The sequence below is a fragment of the Centruroides vittatus genome, unplaced genomic scaffold (assembly GCF_030686945.1).
Source record: "Centruroides vittatus isolate TY-2023 unplaced genomic scaffold, ASM3068694v2 contig_549, whole genome shotgun sequence".
Classification (NCBI taxonomy): Eukaryota; Metazoa; Arthropoda; class Arachnida; order Scorpiones; family Buthidae; genus Centruroides; species Centruroides vittatus.
The window spans coordinates 4,782,960-4,810,324 of NW_027122325.1; the positions used below are offsets into that span (position 1 = coordinate 4,782,960).

Sequence of the window (27,365 nt, forward strand, 5' to 3'; positions counted from 1 at the left end):
TCAATTTATTTTATAAATTGTTAAAATTGTAATAATAAATATTGAATTTTGATTGCAAGTTAAATTTACACAATACTGAAAATATTGAAACGTGAACTTTCACATATTTTAATAATTATAATGTATTAGCTGTTGGAAAATTAACAATAAATACTACTGGATTTTAAATTTTTAACAAAAATTTTTAAAGTGCAATTCATTTGGATAAAAATAATTTTCTATATACAAAGATCAACCTTTGAACATAACTTGATTATTTATATAAGCATTACTGTATATATTGTTATAGGAAGAGATCCCCAATATATAATTCTTAGAGAATATTATGTCATTATACATTAAACATTACATCAAATAATATGTATTTGTAATTTTTTTTTATTATTAGAAATCTAAACTAGCATTCAAGGATGCTTAATATTGATTGGAATTTTGATTTGATGTAAATTCTTTCTCTTTAAAAAGTTTATATTGAATAACAAGACAGTGCTCAGAATCAATATTTTAGAATTAAATATATATATATATGTTACAGTAAAAACCCGTTTTTAGTTAAAATGTGTTTTAACTAGTTGAAACTAGTTTTTACTGGATGCCATTGTTATAACTAGAATTTACTGCTAGTCAAAAATGAATTTGAGTTAAAACTAGTTTTAACTAGACAAAACGGGTTTTAACAAAATGGCTTAGTAAAAACTGTTTCGACCAAGATCATTCAGCTTACATGTTCCTATAGTGTATGATGAATTTCGTATCGCTTTAACCCTTTTCCCCGGACATCTTGTTTACATTTATTTTGTGATCCCTCCTAAGGCAATATAGGTCAGTCAGGTGATATTATTTTAAAAGTTCACCAAAAATCAAATTATCATTATATCTATATGAAAAAAATCACTTACATTTATTAATATCTTTAGTTTTAAATACGATATTTTTCAATACATTTTATTAGAAAAATTTATAAGAAAAAAAATAATATATATCAGAACTGACACATAAACTTGATAATTTGTAACATTTTGTGAAAATTAACATTGTCTAGTTACATAGTTGTTTGCTGGCACTGAGCCAGAAAGACTAGAATATTGTTTTGTACAATTCGATATAACACTTATGCATGTATGTTTACTGGTTGTGAAATTATTGCACATTATATCAAACATTTGTTTGAAATCAAAATTTTATACTGCTATCAACTAATATAATGAATTATTATACTTTATTCACTTCATATCGAACGAGATTATATCTGTTGTTAATAAATTTTACAAAAATCGATATTTACCAAAGTAACGATGAATCGGTACCCTCGAAGTTTTGCTTAAAAAGCCAGGGTACCGATCGATCGATGCCTTCAGGGACAAAGGGTTAATTAATGTTAATAACACAGATGTGTGACCAATATTTTCAATAAATATTGTATTAAATAATACAAATGTTTTAATCCCAATCCTCACTTTATTTATTTCCCCCAAACATATTTATGTAGCTAAAATTAGTTTTAACTAATGTTAAAAGTTAAAACTATTTTTATCTAAAATCAAAACATGTACAACAGTAAATTCTAGTTTTAACTAGACAAAACGAGTTTTAACAATGACATCCAGTAAAAACTAGTTTCAACTAGTTAAAACGCATTTTTACTGTAACATATATATATATAATAAATAAGCTTAAAATTTATTTTAACAGCTTAAAATGCATACATAAAAACACTTTTTCATTATACATCTAGTCATTATTTTTTGTTTTGATTTTATCTATTATAAATAAAGATGATTAACTAGTTTGAAACTATACAGAAATTGTAATTTGCTTGTTCCCTTGATAATAGTCGAAATCCATACATTTACATAATGTAGATATGTAAAAAGTTCATGAAATACATGTTATCAATTATCATGTTATAGTCATTAATTTTTTTTATATTCAAATTATATAACATATTTAACTTAATATTGTTACATTATATAGTTGATTAATATTGAAGTTATCACATAAAACAATAAAAAGTACAAAGTTTAATTAATATATTAGTTTTAATTAATTGATAGATTGACCAAATTAATATATGAATGTTAATTTTTTAAGAAAGTTAATCAATATATTTTTCACGTTTAGCAAAATGTATCTAATTATAGTTTTTGGAACAAATTGCTTGGTATGTTTTTTTTTTCAGATAATTTTCTTGAAAAAATCTGGCAACAGACTTAAACTAAGCTATATCAAATACTTTTTCAAAAGTACATAAAATGTTGCTAAATTTTTTACTCGATTAAGAAATACATTGTCTTTAATAGCTCTCTCTCATATATCTTTTTAATTCATAAATACTAGCTTGTAAATATAATCTACAGAAGTAGAACTTTGATAACATTGGCATGTGATTGCATAAAAATTTGATTACAGGAATTTATATGAATCATATATATGCAAACATTTATAAATATTAATGTATGATAAAAATAATTGTAAGTATTCGTGTGAATATTCAACAATAAATTAATGAGAAAGATTTAATTTCGTTTTTTGCATACAGTAAACCAAATTCTTAATTGTGAGAAACACTAATTTACAAATTAACGTCGTGTCCATCCATTTATTTTGTTAAAGATAAAATTATAAATTCTGAGAATGGAATATGTAATTTTTAACAAACTGTTTTAGATGGACAAGAAAGAGTTTAAAGAAATGCAGATTATTTTTTTGGTAGTCTTAAGATTTTTTAACATTACTATATATAGAAAATTGATTTAGTATATAATTTTTACTGTCATCAATAATAATAAGCAATTTCAACTAAAATGTCTTTCATTAATACAAAGCCAATTTACACTATTATCATTTCTGACTAGCTAATTCTATCATCAATTAATATTAATTAAATTTCATCACTTTCTAGGAATATACTTTGATGACAAAATATTGAGTTTTAATTATTTTTCATCCCAAAAAATTTCTTAAATATTAAACTCTCTGATAATAGCAGACAGGCACATACTGGAAGCAGTAAATAAATTTATAAGAAATGCACACTTGAGTCAATGTTACAGAACTGTTGTTTAAACTTGTTTTTGTAACATCGGTGTAATTTTACTCTTTTGGATTGTTATATATTTATTATTCGGGGTCAGCCATTATTGTAATTACAACATTGCAGTAAGTCATTGTAAATAAATAAATAAATAAAACAGCATAAGTGTACATTTCTTATAATCTGTTTACTACTCTGCGAGAAAAAGTAGAGTTTATATTATTTTCCAAAAATTTTCTGCAAAAATTCCTCCAAAGTATTTTTTCCAGTAAACTTTTTCAATAAATTGTTTTTTAAAAAATTTAAGAACATCATGAATTTTATGGTAAAATTGTTTTCATTGTGATGCTCAAAATATAATTTAAATTTAAACTAAATTTTATATATATTTATTATATATAATTTTTAAAAATATATAATAAAATATCTTTAAGGATATCTTTAAGCTTTACATTTCTACATATATACTAGGTATTTTTTAGGAAAATAAAACTGAGTTCTGTGACTTAGACAGCTAAAACCTAAAACTATGCAAAAAGAAGGGGTTTAAAACTAAAACTGATGTAAATCTAAAATAAAAAATTGTCGTAGAGACCAATGTAAACGACAGCAATCAGAAACTCTATCGACATATAGAGTGCAACCAGCTTGCAATTGGCCCATAGACTTTACATGGCAAACTTTGACTTCAAACATCTTAGCCTGTAGATCAATTCCAAAATTCTGGCTTCATAACATTGGCTTTGCCAGTTGTACAAATTTCCAAAAATCATGATCATGTTCAGTGTGGTTGTATTCACTGTAATCATATAATTATAGTCATTGTATGGTTGATTTAAAGTTAATCACAGACAAAACACTTTCTCACTTTATGCAGAGCTCTGCTCAATAAGAAATGTAAAATTTAAAGATTATTCTGTTTTTTAAAAAAAAATAGCAATATGCAGTGCGACTTAATAATTTCTTAATAAATTTTACTTTTTAATTTTTTATTGATTTATAGCTTCTTCAGCCTTGCATGTATATACAGTAGATCCCCCGATATAACGCGCATGTCGGGCGGAAAACACCACTCTCGTTATAAGGTGAACTACATTATACTGGTGTAACGCGGTTCACCTCTTTACTTTAGCGATAATGTCGAGCTTTTCTTTCACACTGTAAGCTTTTCTTTTACTCATCATGCATACAATAATTAAACACTATTCAAAATACATTCAGGAACTCAATACATACACAATTACTCAATACGCAGTAACAATAAAATGCGCTACTCACTAATGCCGCATGGACCTGTATAAACGTGTTTGAGCTTATTGCGTCGTGAACATCGCCCGTGCTATAACCGAGTGCGCGGTATAGTGAGCAGCGCTATAATGAAGGTCCACTGTATAAGTATTGTAAAAAATATTCAGCATGGTAAATTAATTACAAAATGTACTTTATATTAGAAGTATAAACAATCTTAATATAAAAATTAATATAAACTTTGTGTGAACATTTTCAACTGTTTAATAATCAAATTGACATTAATATAATTTATAATTTAAATGTCAAATTAAAATTAATGTAAAAATGAATAAAATAACACTATAATAAAACTTAAGTAGCATAGTATAAAACAATATTAAGCCAAAGTTTAGAAGGAAAAAATTAATAACATCTATAGGAAAGTTTATAACATAATTTGTGTGTAAAGTAACTTGTTTATAACATATTAGTTTGAGTGTAGATTGAAGAAAAACTTCAATAATATAATTTCAACTTTCTTGTTTTAAAAAGTTAAATTAATTTTATTAAATTGAATGTATATGTATTAGATAAGTCAAAATTTTAATATTTTCTAATTTTTTTTAAATTTTTTGTAGACTTCGTGATGCCATTCGTCCAATTTTGACAATCAGTCGTCTTGGCAATCAAAATATTCAAGCAAACAAACCATGGGAATTAATTAAAGGAACAGAAGAACAAAAGTAAATACAAAACATCTAAAAATAATTTAATTCGAATTTGAGTCAATCAATATAACTCAAATGTATGAGTCACATAAACTACAGTATATTTTTATTTCAGAAAGAGAGCAGGAACTATTATGGGTTTATCAGCAAATATTGCTTGTCTTCTTGCCAATATGTTGCAACCGTACATGCCAGATACTAGTGATATTTTGCGTAAACAATTGAATATGCCTTCAAATTGTGCGGTACTAAGTTCTTTTTTTACGTGCTTTCTTCCACCAGGACACAAGTTGGGAACAGTAAGATATTAAATTACAAATATTATTTTATGTAAAATTTATATATCTTTGTGCAGTCATAAAAATATATGTATATTTTTAGAACTTTCCACTGTTCAAAAAAATAGAACAGAGCCAAATAGAAGAGCTGAAAAAGAAATATTCTGGTAAACAAACAACCCCAGAGCGAAAGGTGATATAAACAAATTTTTTTATTTTTTAAACAATAGTCGATCATTTCATAATTATAAATTAAATTATATAAATTCTTTTAGATTACCATAAGTAAGGATAATATTAATATTTCAAATATGGAAAACACTGATAAAATAGGAGATCCTCAAGAAATTGCAAGATATACAAATTTAGTAGCTCAACAGGTAAAATAACTTCATTTATAAAAAAAAAAAATAATTGGCTTGTTACTATTACATATACAAAAATTGTTTTAAAAATCTTAGTTTTCAATTAAAAATTCTTCATATTTGAGAAAATTTACTATTAAGATCAATGAAATGTGAGATACTTGAAAAACATAATATTTGAAGCATCTAGGTCAAATGCCTTTGAACAAAAGAAATGAGAAAGTGTTTGTCTAGACTTTTCATTGAAGAAGTTAGACTGAATTTATAATGCAAAATTTTTTTTACATGTTTAAAAAATAAATAACATTGAATTAAACTCAATGGATATGACCTTAAAAAAATGTCTTCTTCTTAATTTTGTTTTGAAAACTATTTAATTCTGAAAATTACATTGTAATTTAATAATGAAATTTTATAAACGAAAAATACAAAAAATACTAATGATTCAAAGTAAATTGTCTTAGTTATTTAATATTTAATAAAAATGACAAATTTTTAATCTTATTTTACATATAAAATCTGTTTTGCTTGTAAAATAATGAGAGTTTGTAAAATTTTTAACTAAATTACATATTAAAAGAAATTATAATTGTTATTTTTTAGGGTGATAAAGTCAGACAATTAAAACTTCAAAAAGCAGAAAAAGACCTAATTGATAAAGAGATAGCATTACTTCTAGAACTTAAAAAACAGTTATCGATTATTAGCAAACAAGATTCATTAAATATTGGAACAGTCAATCAGAAGAACAAGAAAAAAGGAAAATGATTGTGTAAAATTAGTGAGTGAAATATTTATATTGAAATTAAATTAAATAAATTTCAGTTCTGAAACTGTTCTTTTTTTCTAATTCCTTTTCTACAGTTTGCTATCTTCATATGAAATTCTTAATTGCATAATTTGTTTTGAGTGCATCATATAAAATTTAATAATTACATAAGAAAACCAAATTTCACTTAACATAATGCAGTGAATAAATATTTGGAATATCCAGATGAGAAAAATGTTTTCATACATATATTAGAATTTGCTTTGAAAAATAACATCCATCTAAATGCAAATCAAATTAAAATATTTATAATTTACTGAAATTATAGTCTTATTTTATTATTTAAATGATCATAACCAGATTAGTGAGACAGTAAAATTGATGTTCCATGAAAATTTACATTAACTGGAATGTGTTTGTAAAATTCAGTTTTCATTTTTTTTTATTATAAATATTTTTGGATTTATTAAAATAATTTTTTTTAGATAAAAATAAAATTTAAAAAGACATCTTTCCCTAATGTAGAAGTTTATTACAACATAATAAAGGCCAACAAAAGTACAAATGACTCATTATTTCGGCATTGGTCAGCTTTGCAAATTATCTATCAGAGGTAGCATTATTACCTTTTACTTACAAGTGTTCCATATCAAAAGTAATCATCACAGTATTATTACAGAAACACAATTTACATGCATACATGTCACATGTTGAAATATCACAATCCATATCTCGGGTAAAATTCATAAATTCAGTGATTACATCACCTTGGCATCGACACACAAAAACACCCTTGAATGATTACATAAATGTATACTTTGATATAATCCCTTATGATACATTGGTCCCAGTTATAAAAATATGTATATATATATATCGATTTATTGGAATTATTTTATTATGTGTAATAGTTTAGCACCAGGTAGAATTCCCTGACAACCTCCATTACTACACATTTCAGTTTGAATTTACCAGTTGCATTAGATGAGAACTGGTCTCCAAAAAGTGAGTCCATAAAATAGTTATCATTTAAATGTTGACATTAATCATTAACAATAGTTCTAAAAATGTAAATCATTTCTATAATATTTATTGTAATTTTCATACCTTGTGCATAGCTCTTTGGTAAGGCATGATTAAAAAAGAAGGCCACACAGTAAGTAGATTATACGTTCTTATTTTCTGTTAGAATAATCCCTGAGAGAATTGCTTTATCTTTAAAACAAAAATCTAATTTTAACATTAAGTTCATCAAATAGAAAAGTTCTATTTGATATGTAAATATTGCCTGAGAATTATTTCATACCCAAATATCAAGTAGTAAAGTAGTTTAGCAGTTAATACAAATACATTTGGTGGTGAATTTAAGCTCAAAATTACAAAAAATTCCTATAAAATTTTAAAACTAATCCATTTTTTCATATTGCCAAATCTATTTTGAAACTAATGCTGTGTTGGTCCCTCTATTTCTCTAACATGAGTGATACACTCTACCACAATCCATCATGATAACTCATGATATCCAATACTTAAAAAACATATTCTTCAAGCCACTTAAAAGTTTTCAATACAAACACATTTTGTTGTTGAAAAATTAATCAGAGGAGAATTGTTATCAATTTATATTAGAAAAGTTTAAACATAATCTACAAATTCTAAGTAGTTGTACAATACCAAAATATTTCATAACAGTAATTACATGTTGGAAGTCAAAGAATATTTAATTTATAAAAAAAAAGCTAAAATTAATAATACTGTTTTATATTTATATATATAAATAAATGTCAGCCTGTCAAATTTATTTGGCATTTGATTTTTTTAACTTTGTCTATAGTTTCACAGTTTTGGAAAAAGTAGTTTGTACTATTTATCTGGAATGTAAAGATGTACTAAATATAGAAAAATATATTATGTATGATATAAAATTTGTACAAATTGTTAAGAATTCTTAAAACTTGTTTGTGTGTATGTATACACATATATATAACTTTGACTTCCCACATGTTTAGAATGGCAAGTGTATTTAAGATCTATATTCCATAAAATTGTAATAAACTAAATGTGTAGTTCTCTTTACGATTCATTTCATATAAATAAATGTTATCTTGTAATTTACAGTGTACAGATTTTGCACATCACTTATACCTTAACAAAACTTCACTCTAGTATTGCTGACCAAGTATTTACATACTGTTTGAGGCTACACCAATTATATTGTGATCCTCAAATTGGCATTGCATTGCATAGGAGTTTGCATTGCATTTTTTTAAACGTTTCTTCACAATTCTGATGATACTGTATATGTGTGAATGGATATATAAATTATTTATCTACACATATACATAAATACTTCATATGTGTATAATATAAAATTGTTCAGTTATAGATTATTGCAATGTACAAATTTTTTTTTCTTTGTTCCTGACTTAATCAGAAGTTTTGGAGCTGCTTGTTCCAGGTGTAGTTCCTACGGATACTCTGGATCGAGTTTTACGAGGTGGTACTGGTGGCACATAAGGTTCCAAACCGTTAAAGTACTTGTGTTTTAGAGCTTGTTTGGCACTTATCCGTTTGTTTGGATCAAAGATGAGCATTTTCTACAATAATACAAATTAAATCAATGAAAAAGTTTTAATCAAAAGTAAATAAGGAATATTTGTTACACACTAACAAACCTGCAATAGATCTTTTCCTTCGGGACAAATAGCAGGAACAACTGTTTCTAAAGGGACTGTTGTACAGTGTCTAAAGGCTGTCCAAGGTATGGATATATCTCTCGGCCATTCTGATTCGGGAGGTGTACCTATAATTCTGTTTAAATTTATAAATTAAGATGTATGACTATATTTGATACAAAATAAATTGTCTGGTTCATAAGTAATCAATAAGAAAAGTAAAAACAAAGATAGAAATGAAACTCACTCAAAAATTTTACCCAATTGATTTGCTTCTGACTGACCACAAAACAAAGGTCTAAACAAAATAATTTCAATTAAAATTTATTACAAACCAAAAAAAACATTGTTCGTTATTCTAATTGTGTTAAATCTTACCTTCTCCGGAAAAGTTCTGCAAATATACAACCGCAGCTCCAAATATCGACAGACGTAGCGTAACTTGACTGAAGTAGGACTTCCGGAGAACGGTACCACAGTGTCACAACCTAACAAGAAACTTCACTTGCCATCAAGCTCTAACAGTTAAAATCACAATAAACTACAAACTCTTACCACCGAGGTCAGCGCGGTGTGCTGTTCGTAAATCCGAGCCAAACCAAAATCCGCTAACTTCACTTCGCCAGAGTTAGTAATGAGAACATTCTGAGGTTTCAGATCTCTATGGACTATGCGATTCGAATGAAGAAAATCTACACCACACGCCATTTGAAACATGATATGCTAAAATTAGGAATAATTAATAATTAGATTCCAAATATCCGATATTATCTCGATCACAATCTCTAGATTTTTTTTTAATACGTTTACCCTGATTTTCTCGGGACCCAATCCAGGTTCGGGACAGTTATCGAGATAGTGTGCCAGATCTTGTTCGACATGTTCAAACACAAGGTAGAGAACAAGCTGGCGTTCTTGGACTAGACGATGCCCATGGCAAACATCAAGTAACCTGAAAGTCCAGTAATGAAGCATAGTCTACTTAAATTAGAATTAGAAAAAAATAATTTATGCATAAATATCATTTAAAATATTAATACTATATTTGTATTTCTATTTTACATTTCTAAATAATTAATTAACTGTTGCATGCTGATAAAATCAAATTTTTAAACTGTGCAAGAAACTTTTCTCACTTTCAGATATCAAAATTATTTCTTGACAGTGAAAAGAATTAAATGCTTAATTTCTACAATGATAATTACATTGCTAAATTATGGAATAACTATTTTAAGATGGAAGAATTAGTCTATGCAGATACTATCAATGCTTATCTAAAATTGATAACTTTTATTTGAATGTTAAAAAATAAACCATGTTTCAAACGGAAGAGATTTTTAGGAACCATAAGAGAGAAGTTTTTTACGTCAGAATTAGCCAAATAAATAGAGGCTAGATCCAGCTGTTTTAATTAAGTCCAATTAGTAACAGGTGCGAAGAGAGAAAAAGAGGTATTGAAAAAGGAGATAGAAAATGGGCTTGCAGTCAACTTAGCGGTCATCCGAGTGAGTAGGGGCAGAGGTCTGGGGTGAAGGAAAAGTATGGCAGCCGTAGGGCCCAATACCGTGTGAGGTGGAGACATGCCTGGAATGTAAGGAGAGAAAATGCAAGAATGTTGACCTGCCGCCCATTCACGACAAGCTGGGGGAACGTGGGAACGATTGTTCAACTCGAGGCCTACTTCTTGTGATCGGCCGCTTCGTGTCTCCCCGAGTCAAGTAAATTGGATTTTTCGGCTCCTCACGATGAGACGATCACGGTTCGTGAATGGACCGTTTACGATAGACAACAGGTGTCGACAGTGTCAACCTTCACGCTTCTACAAACGCTTTTTTTCGGTCGTAAAAAAAGGAATAAAAGTTTGGCCATAACAAATAACACGATTTAATAACTGGAAAAGACGGACGACGACGTGGTCGTTTTCCATTGGAAAAGAAATGGTTAGAACAACGAAAAGACGTCACCAGATGTCGCCACCGATATGTTACCAGCAGACCACCCAGTAGGTGGGTTGAGCGAGACGGTCCTTCCGCCTGGCAAGAAAAAACATCCCAGTGGGAATTTCCCGTTTCTAAGCCCAAAGTGCGTCTGTCGTGACGGAGCAGGTGACGGTCGACGACGAAAGGAAACGCAAAAAAGCGCTGGCATCTCCCGGGGGAGAAAGACCGGAAGTATTGGGCAGTTGATTAGTGGAACCTGTATGCAGCGCGTTAATTATCCGGCAGATGCGCGCGGGCACGGAAAGCGAAATTGACGCAATTAGCAGAAAGCAGATATTATTTTATCGCGGTGCCAGCCGAGACGTGAACGCCACCTGACGCTGGTGATTGGGAAAGTGGAAGATAAAGAGCAATACTAGGAAAGAGAGCGGTCGACAATTCCGAGAACGGTAGTCAGGAAGCGGACAGTTTCCGAGATGGCAGTCGGTAGCGCACGGGCGGGCAGATTAGTAGTGCCAACACAAAAGAACTCGGAATGCCGGGAAATTGATGTGTTTGTGCCGCAGGAATTCCGATCGGACGAGTTTTCGTCGCTCAATTATACAACCATTTTCGCGCCGACCGACATACTTGTAGCGGCGGCCGCCGGCCAAATTGGTGGCTGACGTACATAATTAATTCCCGCATTCCTTTTCCGATCGCTGGTCATTATTTCTGCGGACGCGGTAAGGCTCCATTGTCTGGCAACACAATGTCGCTCACCGACCATCTATCGCCCCATTCATCATCTTAACGGCATTAAGCGTCGGTTGGCCACTGCCTCCGAAACGACCGCGGTGGAAGGTACCAACGTCGGAAGTCCAAGTATTTCCTGCCATGTGCAACAAAAGACTTTTTCTGCATTTCAATATCCGGTCCGGTCTCATCTTCCGCTAACCGGTTTCCAGGTGACGCACCCAGCCACCTTCGGTCGCTCCGCACATACCTCACCGATTTACCTGTCAGGTATGCGTTTCCTTAGCCGCCGGCTACGGACATCGGCCTTTTTTTTCTGCCTGCTGCTCTTCTTCCTCCCGACCCGATGTCCCTAATGACGACGCTGTGCTGGAAAAGACAATAGCTTGCGAAGAGGGACGTCCTGATCGCTTCACTGCCTCCAGATTAAGTCTAACGTAACCGGAAAACGGTTGTCATTTTTACAGTTAAACGTTTAATGACAATGTACGCGTTGGCAAACCTATCACTTAAGTGCTAGTTGATATAATGAATGACTGGAATGTATCGCTTGACTGCTGTTCACACGAAAGAGATTTTAATGGTGTTAATTACTCGCCTCCCACTTGCCGCATAAAAATTCTCCCTATTATGCAAATGTCTATTCCCCATTTCATTTCGAACCTCGCCGGATAGACCAGTTTAGATCCTGTTAGGGAAGTGATAAAAGACGACCAAACATGGCCAACGGGATGCATTTGGTGGTAGTGGCCTCCACGGTATGCCAAACATGTTAAGTGTCCGAGCCGACGACGAGAAAGAGAAACTCGTCCATTCGGAAAACTAGCGACCCCGAATATAAAAGTGCCAGCGACACCTGCCACGTTCTGGAATGTCCCCTATTTGACGTAATGTTCACGTGACTATACAACTATTTAAATCTGGTTTCTATTTCGTTTTCCAGACTTTAACGCGGAAGCAGATTCGTGTCCGCCGCCTCCAGATTTCAAATCCGCAATCGACTCGACACCGCACATTTTAACAACCCTTTCCTTGTTCCACTTAATACCATATAGTCTTACTGCTTCCATAGTACTCCTTTATGACCAGAACTGTCGGGGATGGCCATAACTAAAAACAAACAAAAAAAGTAAAACGAGGAGGATCGTCCATCCCTCTGCCAGAGACACCCCCGTCCAAGTAGTAGAACGGGCGATCGGCACCACCGCCCAGTTTAAGAATTCCGTGTCAATATTTTGCCGCGGCGGGGGTGGCATGTTCCGCGGCGGTGTTTGCGGAAGGAGTATTGGGCTTTCCCTCCACCATGACGTCAATGCCCACGTGACATCCGACAGTGGAATGACCATTCTTAGAAGGGCGATTTGATCGGACAAGGCCAGATACCTCGACTAGCAACCGGAACTAGCCTCGGGCTGATGACCGTGACGAGAATATCTTGGTCGGTGTATGGAGTTAAAGAACCAGCTAATTATATACACAGTATTACACAGTAACTGAGTGTTTAAGTTCCGAATTTTTATCCTTTCAAAATGGCTCATTTGCGTTTCCCGCCGTTCACTTTATCGTAACCGAGCACGCAAAGTCGGCCTGGCAACGGCACATTCCACGTTATTTTTGATTCTTCAATGGAGATACTTTTTATTTGCAAAACACCGAATCGCTCGCATGCAAAACGCATCGGCGTAACAATCGAAGTAAAGGTCAATTTACACCGAGCAATTTCCTGCCTTAATCGCTGGCGATCAATTAAAATCACGTGAGCGCCACCACCGACGACAATTCGCATTTTTTTTTTTAAATCGAGCTATCTTTTTATACAGAACCGAGAACTACAGATCAAAAGATTTTAATTTATATCTCGTTGAAAGTAATAATATATTTTCGTTTGCAAGAAATCCGCGTAATCGATGAATATTTGTCGTGTGGTGCAACGACGGTCGAAGGGAAAATTAAATAGAGTGCACGGAACTAATCGAAGATGACAAATCTTATTTAGAGTAAAAATAATTGCTAATGATGAGTTTGTTTTAATTATTATAATCGAATCGGCGAGCTAACTGTCGATGGCCGAGCCCACCCATCATAAAGAAGACTTTATCACTTTCATTTTCACCGTTAGGGGCAACATTATCGACCTAAATAATAGTCTTTCGGTAGTCGGAGGACTTTTTTCGTACTATTTTTTTGTTTGGTTCGTCTACCGTGTAATTAATTTAAGATATTTTAAATAAACACACTTAAAAAATGCATTCGACCGTCTTAGCATCTACAGCATTAAACTTGAATATTTCTCGAACGGGTTAAGTGGCGAAGAAGGGGGAAAAGAAGAGTTAAGATTCGATTAGAAACACTTCGTTTAGAACCTAATACAGATTCTATGAGAATAAGAACAATAATCGCGTGGTTAATTGATTGTGATTCTCTTCGGTTCCGGTTTGGTTTAACAAATTTCGTGATGAGTCCTTGTCCCGTATAAAAACTTACAAAACTTGTATCTTAAAACTGTAAAAATACATAAATATTAATATGGCAAATACGAATGATTTTTATATTAAAAATAAATCTTGGAATTTAAACGTCTCCGGTTTCTTAGTAGTTACCGTCGTTGATTGACTGAAATTATAAGCATTAAACAAATAACTGATTCAATATTAAAATCGGGTTAAATTTACAAAATTCCTATGGTAGAAATATGTGAAGAGTTAAGTAAACCTTCGGTGTCAAAGAATGTTTGAAGTCATCACACAATCAAAACTATAAAGAATGGCACGGGATAGTCGTAATTTAGAATCAAATGAAGACATTCGTGTGTTTATGTGTTATCCATCAGATCTGGAGGAATCTCGTTCCAATCGACCCGACAAAATACCAGACTATCGAGATTTAAAGTTTAATAAAAAGAAGAAAAAAAAGCGCACATTCCTTTGAGTCTCAAAAAAGTCGTCTTAAAAATCTGTGATCTCTTTGATAACGATTAAAGCACAAACATTATTGGAATTCTAATGGCAGAATTGACAAAAAAGAATTCCCGATTGACTAAAAACTTTCTATTGTTTTTATCCGTTTTTATTTATTTATTTCAAAATTTTCAAATCTTTGACAATCGAAATAGAACTATCAATTAATTATCGGAATTTATCTTTATGATCTGTACGAGGTCCCAAGTTTTCATAATTTATTTCTTCCTCAGCCAGATTAAGGGTAATCGCGTGGGATTTCTAGGCAGAGTCATCATCGGTCATCTTTTTATCTGGCCACAAGACCTATACAGTAAGGTTTAGATATATTACTCTGGAATATTTGAATGAAATTTTGCATTTCGCCATCGTTACGCAGTCGGTACGTTCTCACTAGTTGATTTCGAATTAGTCGATCGGGACGTATAGTGTGATTGTTTATTTACACAGTGTCGCACTTTCTCTAGACTCTGACCATGTCAAACTGGCGACAAAATATCGCTACCTATAATACTAATGTCTAGGGATTTACAATGAATGAATGTGTTCATTCATTTTGGCACACAGCCCATTTATCTGACACCGAGTCGGGGGAATGACCTGCTCCGCTCGCCGACAGGTGGTGTCGTGCTGTTGCCAAGCGACGCGCGTAGCACGTGCAACCATCTGGATGTCGAAGTCTTACCGCCAGGGGCGCTCTCGCAGTTGGCCATTTTTCTTTATTTGACTTTTGATGCTTTTTTTAAAAATCTGGAAAAAAAACCAAAATTCTTTCCTTTTTTTTGTGAATATTCCAAATATTCGAAAAGTAAAATTCTGTAATTCTTTTTAATATTAAAAAGAATTACAGAATTCCACTGGCAGATAATCAATATTTAATTTTTATATTTGTTTTATTAACTTAAATACAATAAAAAAATCTAATCTTCGAAGTTATATTTTTTAATTGGTCTGGCTCTTAATTAATCAAATTGCCTTTAAAAAACAAAATTTTTTACATACAACTCTCAAAAATATATATTACAAGAAATACAAGTTATATATTTTAAAATTTAATGTAAAAGTTAAACAATATTCAACGCGTATTACAGAATCAAATCGTACAAATTAACGCTTTACTGTTAATTGTAAGCCCAAATTGTTTGTCTAAAAGTCAATATATAATAAACTTACGATTGTGCAATTCTGATTTATCAATACGTTCAAAATATTTTACAAATATTAAACATTTCCATTCATTACCATTACGTAGATCAATCTTCAAATTACTTTTGCATTCAATTATTTTATCGAGGATGAAATTAGACTCAAAACAACGGTGTGAAAAACCTAATCAATTTTGAAAATTAAACTTCATTAAGTTAAATTTTGTTAATTATAAGAATATGGCTGAAAAGGAAATATTTAAATGCATTTATATTTATTTATTATACATTTTTGGCTAATATATGTTAGATAAATCGCTACTTTTAGTTTGAATATTATTTCAATAAAATTAAATATTTATTAAAGAGAGTTCAGTAAATGCATTATTTGTTTTTCTAAACACCAAAAATAATCGAAACAATGCTATTATAGTTTACTAAACAGTACATACGAACTTATGAATACAGAACAGTTATTCTAGAATTTTCTATTGTCGTTTCTTAACGGAAATTACCACAAATATGTGCTTTTTTTCGGAGTAACTATTAGTATTATCTCTAGAAATACAGAAACATAATGATTGCATTTACCTATTGCAACAATTTGTTTATTGAAAACAATGTTTTAAGCTCCTAAGTTCACATATCCGTGTATAAAATGTTTGCACGACTTTTCCATTTTAAAATAAATTTATGCCGAAAGTTTCAAAAAATAATTCAATAGATTTCAAGAGAAAAGACTGCAATAATTATGAATCACAATACATGCGTGATTAAATAAAAGAAGTAAGTTAACAAATAAAAGTTAATAAAAGTTAATAAAAGAAGTAACAAAATAATAATTATTATTATAAGAACCATTTTAAAAATAACTATTTTCAGCTGTTTATTCCAGTTATAAAAATACAAGTTTAAGCAATAGAATTTTAAAATAGTCTCCGTTAAAATTTTGTAGTAAATGTTTAATATCGCAATAATTAGTTTTTCATTTTTCTACATATTAAAAGAAAATTGACAGAATAATTATACATTTTTCCACTTTTTTATTCCACTTTTTTATTCCACAATGGAAGAAATAAACATAACTCTTTTATTTTTAATAACTTTTCAATTAATATATCTATCACATTGAAATGAAACAAATTTGGCTATTAATACGCCGAAATAGTTTCAACTCAGAGAAACATTAGAAACAAATAACTGTAAATAGAATAAATTAATGCGACTAAATTTAACGCACAGTATATTAATTAGCATAACATAATAACTCATTCGGAATAAACGATCATTCATTCCTATGCTACTTTGAAATATGCTGTATTAATTAGCTCTTAATAAACCTCATGACGACAATTTATAAAAATGTTAAACGAATTTAGAATGCTTATAATCCACATTAGTTATAACAAATGCTGTGGGCTTAATACTTTGTATCAAAGAGTATGAAATTGGATAGTCTCCAACAAACAGGAATTAGTCAGATATCGATAATAAATTCTTTTCTATAACTTTGGAAGATAAATGTGACAACCGAAACATCAAAATATATCTATAAATCATTAGATAATTATCTGCACATTTTAAATTTATTTCTCTTGACGAACTTTGTAGTAGCGAATTAGAAAAATTAATTAGTGAGAATTAAAATATCCTTGATGAATTTGGTTTTATGACGTCAGCATTAACTCAGTAACAATTTTGGAATGTTTACTTTATATGATTAAATCTTGGCCTTATTCTATTTATGTAAATCGCATTATTGAGGCCGCAATTGTTTTGAGTTATATAAATAAATGCGAATAATTTTGGAATATAATTCGAGAAGTATGCAGTTGGGCAAGTCAACTATTTAATCATAGTAAAATTTGTCAAATATTAAATGCATTCGTCATCCGGAAATAAGTCATATGCCTAGAAGATTTTCTGAATGCATTCGAACGAAATACTTAATCCTACTCTCATGTCGGGAGATTTTTTCTTTTTTCGGTAACTTTAATATGATTTTAACATGTAGGAAGCTATTAAACAGAATTATATCATATAATCGCTTCTATCTAGTGTGACAATCAGTAAACGTTCTCCATGAACATGGGTGCACCGAAACATCGTAAACAAGCAATAATCAACACTGTATTTACTGATGACAAACGACAAATGAACAATTTGTTCCACTCACTGTTAAGAGTACCACCCACAAGAATAAACTAGTTTTTCTCCTCAGCAGGAGATGGGGCGCCATACAATCATACGGAATTCAGATCAAAAACGAAACCGCTTATATTAAATTACTAGCATAAAAAAGCTCAGCCGGTGATCGGGAGAGAGAGAGAACGCCATGGGCTATACATGTATATATGCGTATATATCTGTCTAAAAAGTTTATTTTAAGAGTCGGTTTAACTATAACAATATTCCGGAAAATCAGCTCATTTCTATATATCTTTCACCGGTACGAATCTCCCCAAACGACCGGTAACAAAAGTTCCATTGTCAATTAGACCTCATTGCACACGCCACGCAAGAAGGATGAGAAAGAGGAAAAAACAGCACAGACAGCCAACAAGAAAAACATAGCGGAGAACATTTTCTCACAGATCTCAAATCACGTGACACGGCCAGGAAACTACCCTTATCAACAGTAAACAAATGCATCAGCTGATTCGCAAACTTACTACAGTACCTTCCTGGAGTTGGGCCAGCTGTACCGATCAGCTGTGTCTTAACTAAATGAACGGTCAAAATCCATTTAAACACGGCCGACAATTTTCTCTTTATGATTTTACGTCACATTTTCCAATATTTTAAAAATTCTCCAATAATCAATTCGAATTAAATGGTAAAAATCTTAAATAACCTGTTTGTCTTCCATAAAGTAACAACTAGAATCTTTTTAGATAAAGAAAGGAAGTTATAGCGCCAATGGTGATTGCCATAGCTAAAGGTTTCCGCTTTGATGTCTAGTGAGTATAACAGCTAGCGGATATACACTTCCCAGTTCACCCTTAATACTACTGAGCCTTCACGACATATCCTGTGATTAAAATTTCTGCTGAGAGATATAAGATGACATTCGACACAGAAATATATCGCTATGAATGAAAACTCGTTTATTTGTCTCGAAGGAATGTAAATTATCTGATGTCATTTTTAAATTGATATATTTAATTTTTTCATTTATATTACTAAGATTTATTTATAAACTAAAATAAATTTTTTTCTTCGTAATGAAGCTGAACAATTTTGTTAAAGTAAAATATCGCTTACAGACATGATATCATAGGCATCAAATTATCCGAAGATTTCCCTTTTAAATTTTCTTAATAAAAAAAAGTCAAGCGATTTCGCACCGCGAGGTGGTGTTGTCGCTAACTAAACAGACAACAAACAGATACTCATGTTACCATAGCAACAGAGCTCTTTACGCCGTTATTGGTTGCCGATGAAGACACTGACCAATAGGGAAGGAGATTGTCAGCTTCCTTTATTAAATACCACCGATAAGAAATGACGCAGCGGAAGTAACCTCGCTTTGAAAAGAAAAATCCCTGCACCTTCAAAATTAGGCTTTTATAAGTCGGTATGTAGGACATGTGCAAATCTGTACTTTCCCACGACTTCTTGGCGGAGTTGCTATAAACTAGCGCGTGGGAACTCGGTCTCTCCGGATATTTTTTTACTTCCGCTTCGACAAATGGCACGGAAGTAACGGCCGAGAAGAATATCTTCTAAATCGAATTCAGTATTAGTCTGTCTAGTGAAAATAGAATGAGTCAGACTAGATGTCACAGCGCTGATATCCCTAGAATGAGTACATCCTGAGTCAGATGGACGCATGACTCACGCACTTCCGACTGTAGTTCGCCGCCGAAGAAAAATAATCCTTATTTTGTCTAGATTAATCGCTACCCACGTAAAAGCCAATTCTCAAGGACAGGTAGTCCTACTAGCGCACATCTCTCTGGCCTACCCGGTAACTGAATCAAATACGATATGGAATGCTTCCGGTTGCAAGAGGAAGTGGTGAAAACTTCAAGGATTGACCACTTACGATGACGCATGCTTCTAAACTGAACATCACCCCCGCATGCGTAACGTTTTAATCGAGTTCCGAGCGTAACAATATTCTGACTAAGTTTAATTGTGGGTGGTCTCGAAGGACGATCAACTTACGGACCGCAGGTTTTTTTCCCTAATTGATTGTAGGAGATGAGATCGTTAACTATTTACAAAACCGAGATGAAGATTAATAATATAAAAACGGTTGACCTAATTCACGGGCCTACCTTGAATGAACGAGAAAAGCATTAGCGGGAATTTCCTAGATTGATAATAAAGGTATTACAATGAATAGCTGTTTTTTTCTTTTTATAATAGCGAAACTTAAGTGCCAATGTCGATTATTTAGATATATTTCTCTAAATAAAAAATAAAAGTATTACCTCACTATATTAGGATGCTCGAACCCTTCGAGTTGTTTCAGGAACGCTATTTCACGCAGAGTACCCATCGGAACACCTTCCTCTGTAAGTGGTACCCGGACTTTCTTCAATGCCACTAGTTGCCCTTTGTTCGCTAGGTCCCTGGCTTTGTAGACGGTGCCATAGGCACCTGTGCCAATAACACAGATTTCTTCATAATTACTCGTTGTATCTTCTAAAGCAAAAGGATCTCGTTGCAATTCCGATTCGGGGTCTGGTCCTTCACCCTCTCTCTGTGACGTCACAGCACGCTTTCTGGGCATGATGGAACGGCACTAGAGGGTGTTGGTGATAATCGCCATGGAGCTGAAAAAGACAAATTTAACATATATAATTCCAATATTACTGTAAATAACGGATCAAAAATCAAGACAGGTGTAAGTTTAAATCTTCTTTATTAAAACCAATAAGAGTAATTAAATAAGCATTAACCATAATATCAAGTAGAATAAATACGGATTTATAGCAGTTGATGCGCTGGCGGGAGCGTGGGTGAAAACGCCACAACGACATCATTGGCCTGCAGGCCCGGTAACAGGCCAGCCAGCCGTTTAACCAGCTGATATGCCTGCATTCCGCCCATACCGAGCGTCTCTGTGCAAACTGCGCACTTTGACACAGTTAGTTGTAAACACACCGATCAGTTAGTTAATGGTCTCAAAGCCAAGCCTATATTTCTTATAGGTGATTGACCTTATGCCATTCGTCGCCGGAATATACTTATAATAGGCCCACGGATCTATTTTTTATAACTTATCACAACGACTGACTAATTTTCTAAGATTTTTAAAGAAATACCTGTAGAAAAAATTTCTGATTTATCATTTCTACGAAGTCAGAAAATTTTGTAGTTAAATGACAAAGGATTTAAATTACGATTTAAAAAGGCTGAATGCAAATACAGTTAAGACAACAATTTGAAGTCGTAAAGTTCATATGATGAATTTGACTTGCAAAATCGAGATACTTTGTAGGTTGAAATAACAATATCATACTGTTCACCTGTGTCGTTATAATTTTCACATCCTCTTTAAAGTACTTTGACGTCGGAAAAATGTAAAATAAGTTCGAACGAAACCACGAAAGAAAACTTTTGGAATTTGTTCTACGCAATTTTGAATGTCACCATCAAAATAAAGAGTTGTTTTAAACAAGGTTTTAGCCATCGGCTGTTACAAAAAAAAATTAACTATGCCTGTCACTTCCTTAATTTCGAAATTATTATTATATTTTTCCACCTCATTAAGCTAAACAATTAATTTCGCTTTTATTAGAGCCCAAATGGGCAAAAACCAAATATTTGATTTAAAATATCGACATTAGTTTCTTTATAAAAAATGCCACTTCTTTCATGTTTAAAACCACTGCAAACGAGAAAAAATGCAATTTAATTGTTATTATTTCCGGTAGGGTATGTTTTTGTGGTATGTTTTTGTACAGTGATCTTTTAACCGGTCACGACCAAGATGGCGTCGTCTGGTCGTCAAGAGGAGCATGCATCTATCAGTCTGATCACAGTACAGATCGAAACAAATTCGAAACCGAAAAAACCAAATAATACGATAGATCGATCAAGATGACACAATGATATCCAATATTAACAAAGAAGCGGATCAGAAATGTCAGTCATTCACAAACTGAGACCAGACGGCGTCTGTTACACTTATATTGACAGGTAAACATTCTAAAGGGTGTCAAAATCGATTACATTTCACCCGTTTGTTAATCCTAAAAGGAAAATCCCACTCTAAGGTTCAAGATATACTGCCTTAACAACATCTTCGACTAGCTTAAATACACCAGAAAATAAAATATTAAAATATACGCGATAAACACTCTCTTTCTTGTCTTGGGATTAGTTATGTGTGCTTCGGGCATTGGATGATGCGGTTCCTTTACAGTATAGCCCAGTTAGGGCCCCCTGGACAGGCACGGGGGCACAGCCCACCAAACAACATGCTCCCTTTTTCCAGGAAGAAGGACATTTTTCTCTTCAACCCATCAAGATGGACACGACTCTCTGCACCCCACCTCTAACCCTTATAGTGATTACGGTTTGGTGGCTCCACTCACTTAACTCAAACGCATCAGGTATTAAAATTACACAGTTATTAAGCCTTGATACGTTAATTAAGTCATCCCTAATACAACACTTACTTATTTATCACTATATAAACATCATTTAAGACTGTTTTTGGTTCACATAATTCAACTAAATTGTTGCTTATGCATACAATATATTAAGTTTATCGAATTTAATTCCTTTATAAAGTTATTACCCGTTAAATTCGGGCGGCATAAAGATAAAAATTAACAGCTACAGAACAATGCGACGAAGCTGATATTTCGAATATTACAACTATTATCTATCATCTATCTCAAGAAATAAAAACCTGACCCCTGAAGTGAGCTTATCGAAACACCCACCTAGCAAATCGAGCCTTGCAGGGAAACTACAAAGTTTCGCAACCCTGCATGTTCGGCTTTCCGTTAAACATAAAAGACATAAGGAGCAGTCAGCTATTCTAAATTATATTTATTAATAAACTTAATAATAGTCATAAGTACTCGCATTAAAAGAAGCGAGTCAAAGAAACGTATCATTATTAGTCTGTATTATTATGTAATTGCTTATTACTCGAATTCGTTATAATATAGCCAATTCGTGCAGCCTTTACATATTAATATATGCTAGTAAACCAAATCATTCAATGAACTTCCATTATAAATTAATTTTTTAATTAAGTGTAGAATTAAACAGAATAAGTTTGGATAAAGAAGGTTAAATATTTTTCAAAACGAGTCGGGATATTAACAGAAACCCATCATTACAGGTAAAACAATGGGGTTAAAATAACGTTAAAAGATAAGGAATAAACCGGATAAGAGCATTAAATCTAAACACCTTTCGAACGAGAACATCTGCTTTTATAAAATACAACGGAAACAAAATATCATCTGCTCATTTATCCCAAATCAATAAAAATTATCAGCTGCTCCTGTTTAAAAACGGTTATGATTCTGATGTCACATACGTTCTGATTGATTTCTTTTTTGAATGATTTGAAAAAAAACAGCTGATCAACGGAATGAAACGGGTAATTAGCGTTAATAAGAATGAACAAATTTCAAATACAATTTCATTCTGTTTCAATTACTTAAATTAGATTTTAATTGTTAAAAGTTGTAAAATGAAAACTAACTTTATAATTAACGAAATATCACTTAATTTCATTGAATTTATCATTCGTAAAGTATATACGACAATTTCCTACATTCCCATATAATAGGATTATCTAAACAACAGCAAATTAACTTTAATCGCCTTTAAATAGAGTTAATTTGGAAATAACATAGCAAAGTAGCATTAACTTTCTTTTGTATCAAAATATATTACTTTCTTTTTAATTTGAGTTATCAAACAGTTAGAGAAAAACGTCAACACGAGAAAAATTTTAAAAATATATATTGAAAAAGCTAACAACCAGTTAATGGCAGTGTATATCAATTTTGATCAGCAATAAGTGTGTGTGTATATAAAAGGGTTGTCTGGTATTATAACATGCTTCATCCATGCAATGTTAGGAGCACTCATTTGTGTCGAATTGTCGATAGAACGAGCCATGTTCCTATTTACAATAGATAACATCAGAGCATAAATGGTCCAGTGACAATAGACAACGTTAGGAAAGGGGGAATCATTGATGTGAGTCTTTGCGTGCTCCAAATAAGACATCGTCTATACTAACAATATAATTAAGTTATAATCCTGAAATATATACAAACTCACAAGTAATATCGTTAAAATTTAATATCACGAAGTTATAAGCCGGCCATATTGAAAATTGGCCTAACGCAACTGTATCTATAAAACCTCCCTTTATTTATTGTTCTTAAAGATTATATTTGGCATAATTGTGTAATTATGTTCCAACTTAATCGTCATGTATCACTATATACGTTTTAAACGTTTATCTGGTTGTGTACTCAATTATTAAAAGATGAATGCCGACACTATTTGTTTTTTTCAAGTAGTTTGCTTATTTAGTTTATTATTTAAAACTTGTTTTACATAAATAAAAGAATGTTTATGTTTATAACTATCTATACACTATTGGCTAACTTCTTATATACTTTTAATAAACCTCCTATTAATATATAAAAAAGCCGACATATAAGTTTGCGGAGCTCTAGCAGAATGAAAGAATCAACTTTGATACTATATTAGCCATAAGTTTAATGCTAATTTCTTAAATATTTATAAATTTATTTAAACAAATTCAATTTTAAATCCTTATAGAGACCTTATAGTTTTAATTTAACATAATTTTATCATCCTTATAAAAGATTATTCAAGAAATTTTAAGGAAACTTCAAATCACTATGGCAGAGTTAGTTACAGAACTTAGATGATCACAAACAGAAAACTCTTTAAAATTTTAAAAATTATTTAAACTTTTTATATTAAATAGATAATAAAATTATATCCAGATGTATATAAAACGTTTTAATTAATAAATTATTTGTTTAATTCTAATTATGACGAATAATCAATCAAAAACCACGATAGATTGAAAATACTCTTTTATAGTTATTTAAAAAGGCTTATACATTTATATAATGATTTATTTATTAATTATTTAAAATCTTCTAACGATTATATATAAAATAAATAATATAATTTAAACAATTTAATTAAAATTGTTCAAATTACATGCTTTAATGTTACAGTATGCATTGCATTGCTAAAGTGCAGGATATGGTTATTTAAAGCTTAATATTCTTAAACATTTACTTAATTTAAATAAAATTTTTTATATTAATAGGTATAAAATTATGTAAAATTTTATATTTTAATTATAAGTATTATAGTTTTAAATAAAATAAATAAGAATAATAAGAAACTGCTTTCTTTTTAAATTTAAAACGAAACTTAAGTTTTTAATGTCGGAAAGTTAATTAAAATGCTTATAATTAATTAAAAATATAAAATTTAATAAATATATAGATATTACTAAAATATTTTAATCAACTTTATAAATTTATTTAAGGTTAAAACTGAAAGCGACACATTAATTCGAATGCAACATCATTAATACTTGAATGTGATCGCTTTAACACTTAATAAAGTTAATAATTTTATAATTTAGCTTATATAAATTCTGTACGTTATTTTTTAGCAGATATAAGGCTTTAAAGATAAATATTTTCGACAGAATTTAACAAACGAGTGCATTGTAAATAGGCCTAAATTCAGATAATCTTTTATGAAAAACTCATTCACACGATCGAAGCAACAGCCATGTTCAATTACTAAAATGCTTTATATATATATATATCATATAATAATTTTAATTATTTATTATTAATTTTAATTATCAAATTAATTAAAATAATAAATGTATATCTAAGTTCTTTAAACTGAATTTTTACGATTTCTTAGTAATGAAGTGGCTTTGAACATTGACTACGAGTTCGAATGCTTTGTTAAATTACTAAATATTTAAGATCAATAAATTGGAGAAAGAAATCGTTTTTGCTATAGTTTAAAGATTAAATCGAAACTTTAACTTTCGTTTTCTAATAATTCTCGTAATTATATGAAATTGAAATAAAATATAATTATTTTGCCACCGATTAATAATTTCTATTCTATGTAAAGGATTGGTGGTATAATTCTTAAAAGCTACATAATTGTCATCGAAACATTTTTTATAATCAAATGATATTCTTTTTACTGTCAATGACTGAATGGGGAAGAAATAATAATAAAAATATATATACATATATATATACACACACACACGAGAAAAAAATAGTTTCCTTTCGTTTCTTTTTCGATTTTTTCAATTTTTTTCGATTCGTATAAATGATTATAAAAATGAATCGAAAAAATAGTATTTACCTTCTGGTCCCCCACAGTCGATTCCTCGTTAACACAGACACAACTAACTTCCCCAAACAACTGTTGCCAGCATACAGGCCTGGCAATGAATGAAATACCAACAAACGTGCTGCCGACTTCCGGCACAGACAACGTCATCCGGCATTTGATCTGGCTTAACACAACTCCATGTATTTAATCGACACGCAATGTTTAAATCTCAACGACAATCGATGCAATTCCGGCACACTTCTAATAATCTATTCATTCTGGTGTTAAAGATCATTCTGACACTATGTGATTTTTGGGCTAGAAATGAGGCCACGTGGTCTATCGGCGATGAGCTGTGATTGGTTGATTCGTGGGCCAGAGTCTATCCCCTCGCGTCTGGTTATCCCTACCAAGCAGACGTCTTGCCCGCTTCTCCAGGTGATGGAAATTTTACACCGTGGGAAACTTTATGCCGCCTCTGACGCTCCATAGATGGCGTTATTATCCAACCGCTATCCTGTGGATTGTTGTAGGAGGCGTGGTTTGAATTTTGTGGGCGGTTTGGGACAAACTGTGTGACGTCACGCCACTAAATAACTATCCCCGACGCTCGAGTAGTGAGTGAAATCGTCCAGGTTTCTGCCGATCTGTGATACATCCAAGCATGAAGTATGTGGGAAAGAATGGATTGCCTGTGAATAACAAGCGCCGTAAAACTATTCATGTGTTGATTCTTCAAAAATTAGCATTGCCGCTCCATTCCGTTCATTCAATATTCTTTTTTAAACATTTCTTTCGGTTTGTTTTTATTCTCGCGCTCTTTTGCTCGCTTTACTTATCTTAATGACTACTTTTCTTATCTTCTCTTTTGCCGCACGAAAGTAATTGACTAATTAAATATATTCCAATCAGAATTAGTTAAGTGAAATAGAACTAATTGGTGAATTAAACAAAAATTAATAATTGTCAATTCCACTTACTCCTTTATTATATAAATGGCTTTTACTGATCTCAAATATTTATATTAAGTCTTTAAATATTTCAATTTATATCTTACATTTCGCAACTTTACAGAGATTGAGGTCGCTGTTATATACGAAATATGTAAAATTTATATTAATGCGTTTTTTATACGAAGGAATTTCAATCTTCCTAC

General features: G+C 31.4%; 2 protein-coding genes across 4 annotated transcripts in view; one reads left to right on the forward strand and one right to left on the reverse strand.

The window, feature by feature from the left end:
• The window catches only part of MetRS (methionyl-tRNA synthetase 1), a 60,215-nt gene extending 53,742 nt beyond the window's left edge, over positions 1–6,473 (forward strand). Inside the window, exons 18-22 of the mRNA XM_067274503.1 lie at positions 4,903–5,007; positions 5,108–5,291; positions 5,374–5,463; positions 5,546–5,650; positions 6,239–6,473. Coding sequence (XP_067130604.1) covers positions 4,903–5,007; positions 5,108–5,291; positions 5,374–5,463; positions 5,546–5,650; positions 6,239–6,403 — 649 coding nt within the window. The 3' untranslated portion in view covers positions 6,404–6,473. The remainder of the gene's footprint in view (positions 1–4,902; positions 5,008–5,107; positions 5,292–5,373; positions 5,464–5,545; positions 5,651–6,238) is intronic.
• A 442-nt stretch (positions 6,474–6,915) lies between these two features.
• Positions 6,916–26,624, reverse strand: LOC136978730 (cyclin-dependent kinase 4-like). 3 transcript variants are annotated; one of them, XM_067274522.1, is made up of 8 exons: positions 26,240–26,624; positions 20,296–20,640; positions 9,890–10,031; positions 9,635–9,802; positions 9,458–9,567; positions 9,327–9,377; positions 9,080–9,215; positions 6,916–9,001 (listed from the first exon to the last, which is right to left on the reverse strand). In XM_067274522.1, the coding sequence occupies exons 2-8, from the start codon at positions 20,595–20,597 to the stop codon at positions 8,831–8,833; spliced, it is 1,080 nt and encodes a 359-aa protein (XP_067130623.1). In that variant the 5' UTR covers positions 20,598–20,640; positions 26,240–26,624; the 3' UTR covers positions 6,916–8,830. The 3 variants fall into 3 exon arrangements, with proteins under 3 accessions (XP_067130623.1, XP_067130624.1, XP_067130625.1); XM_067274523.1 differs by lacking the exon at positions 26,240–26,624 and adding an exon at positions 23,240–23,376; XM_067274524.1 differs by lacking the exon at positions 26,240–26,624 and adding an exon at positions 20,767–21,020.
• Positions 26,625–27,365: the final 741 nt, after the last annotated feature.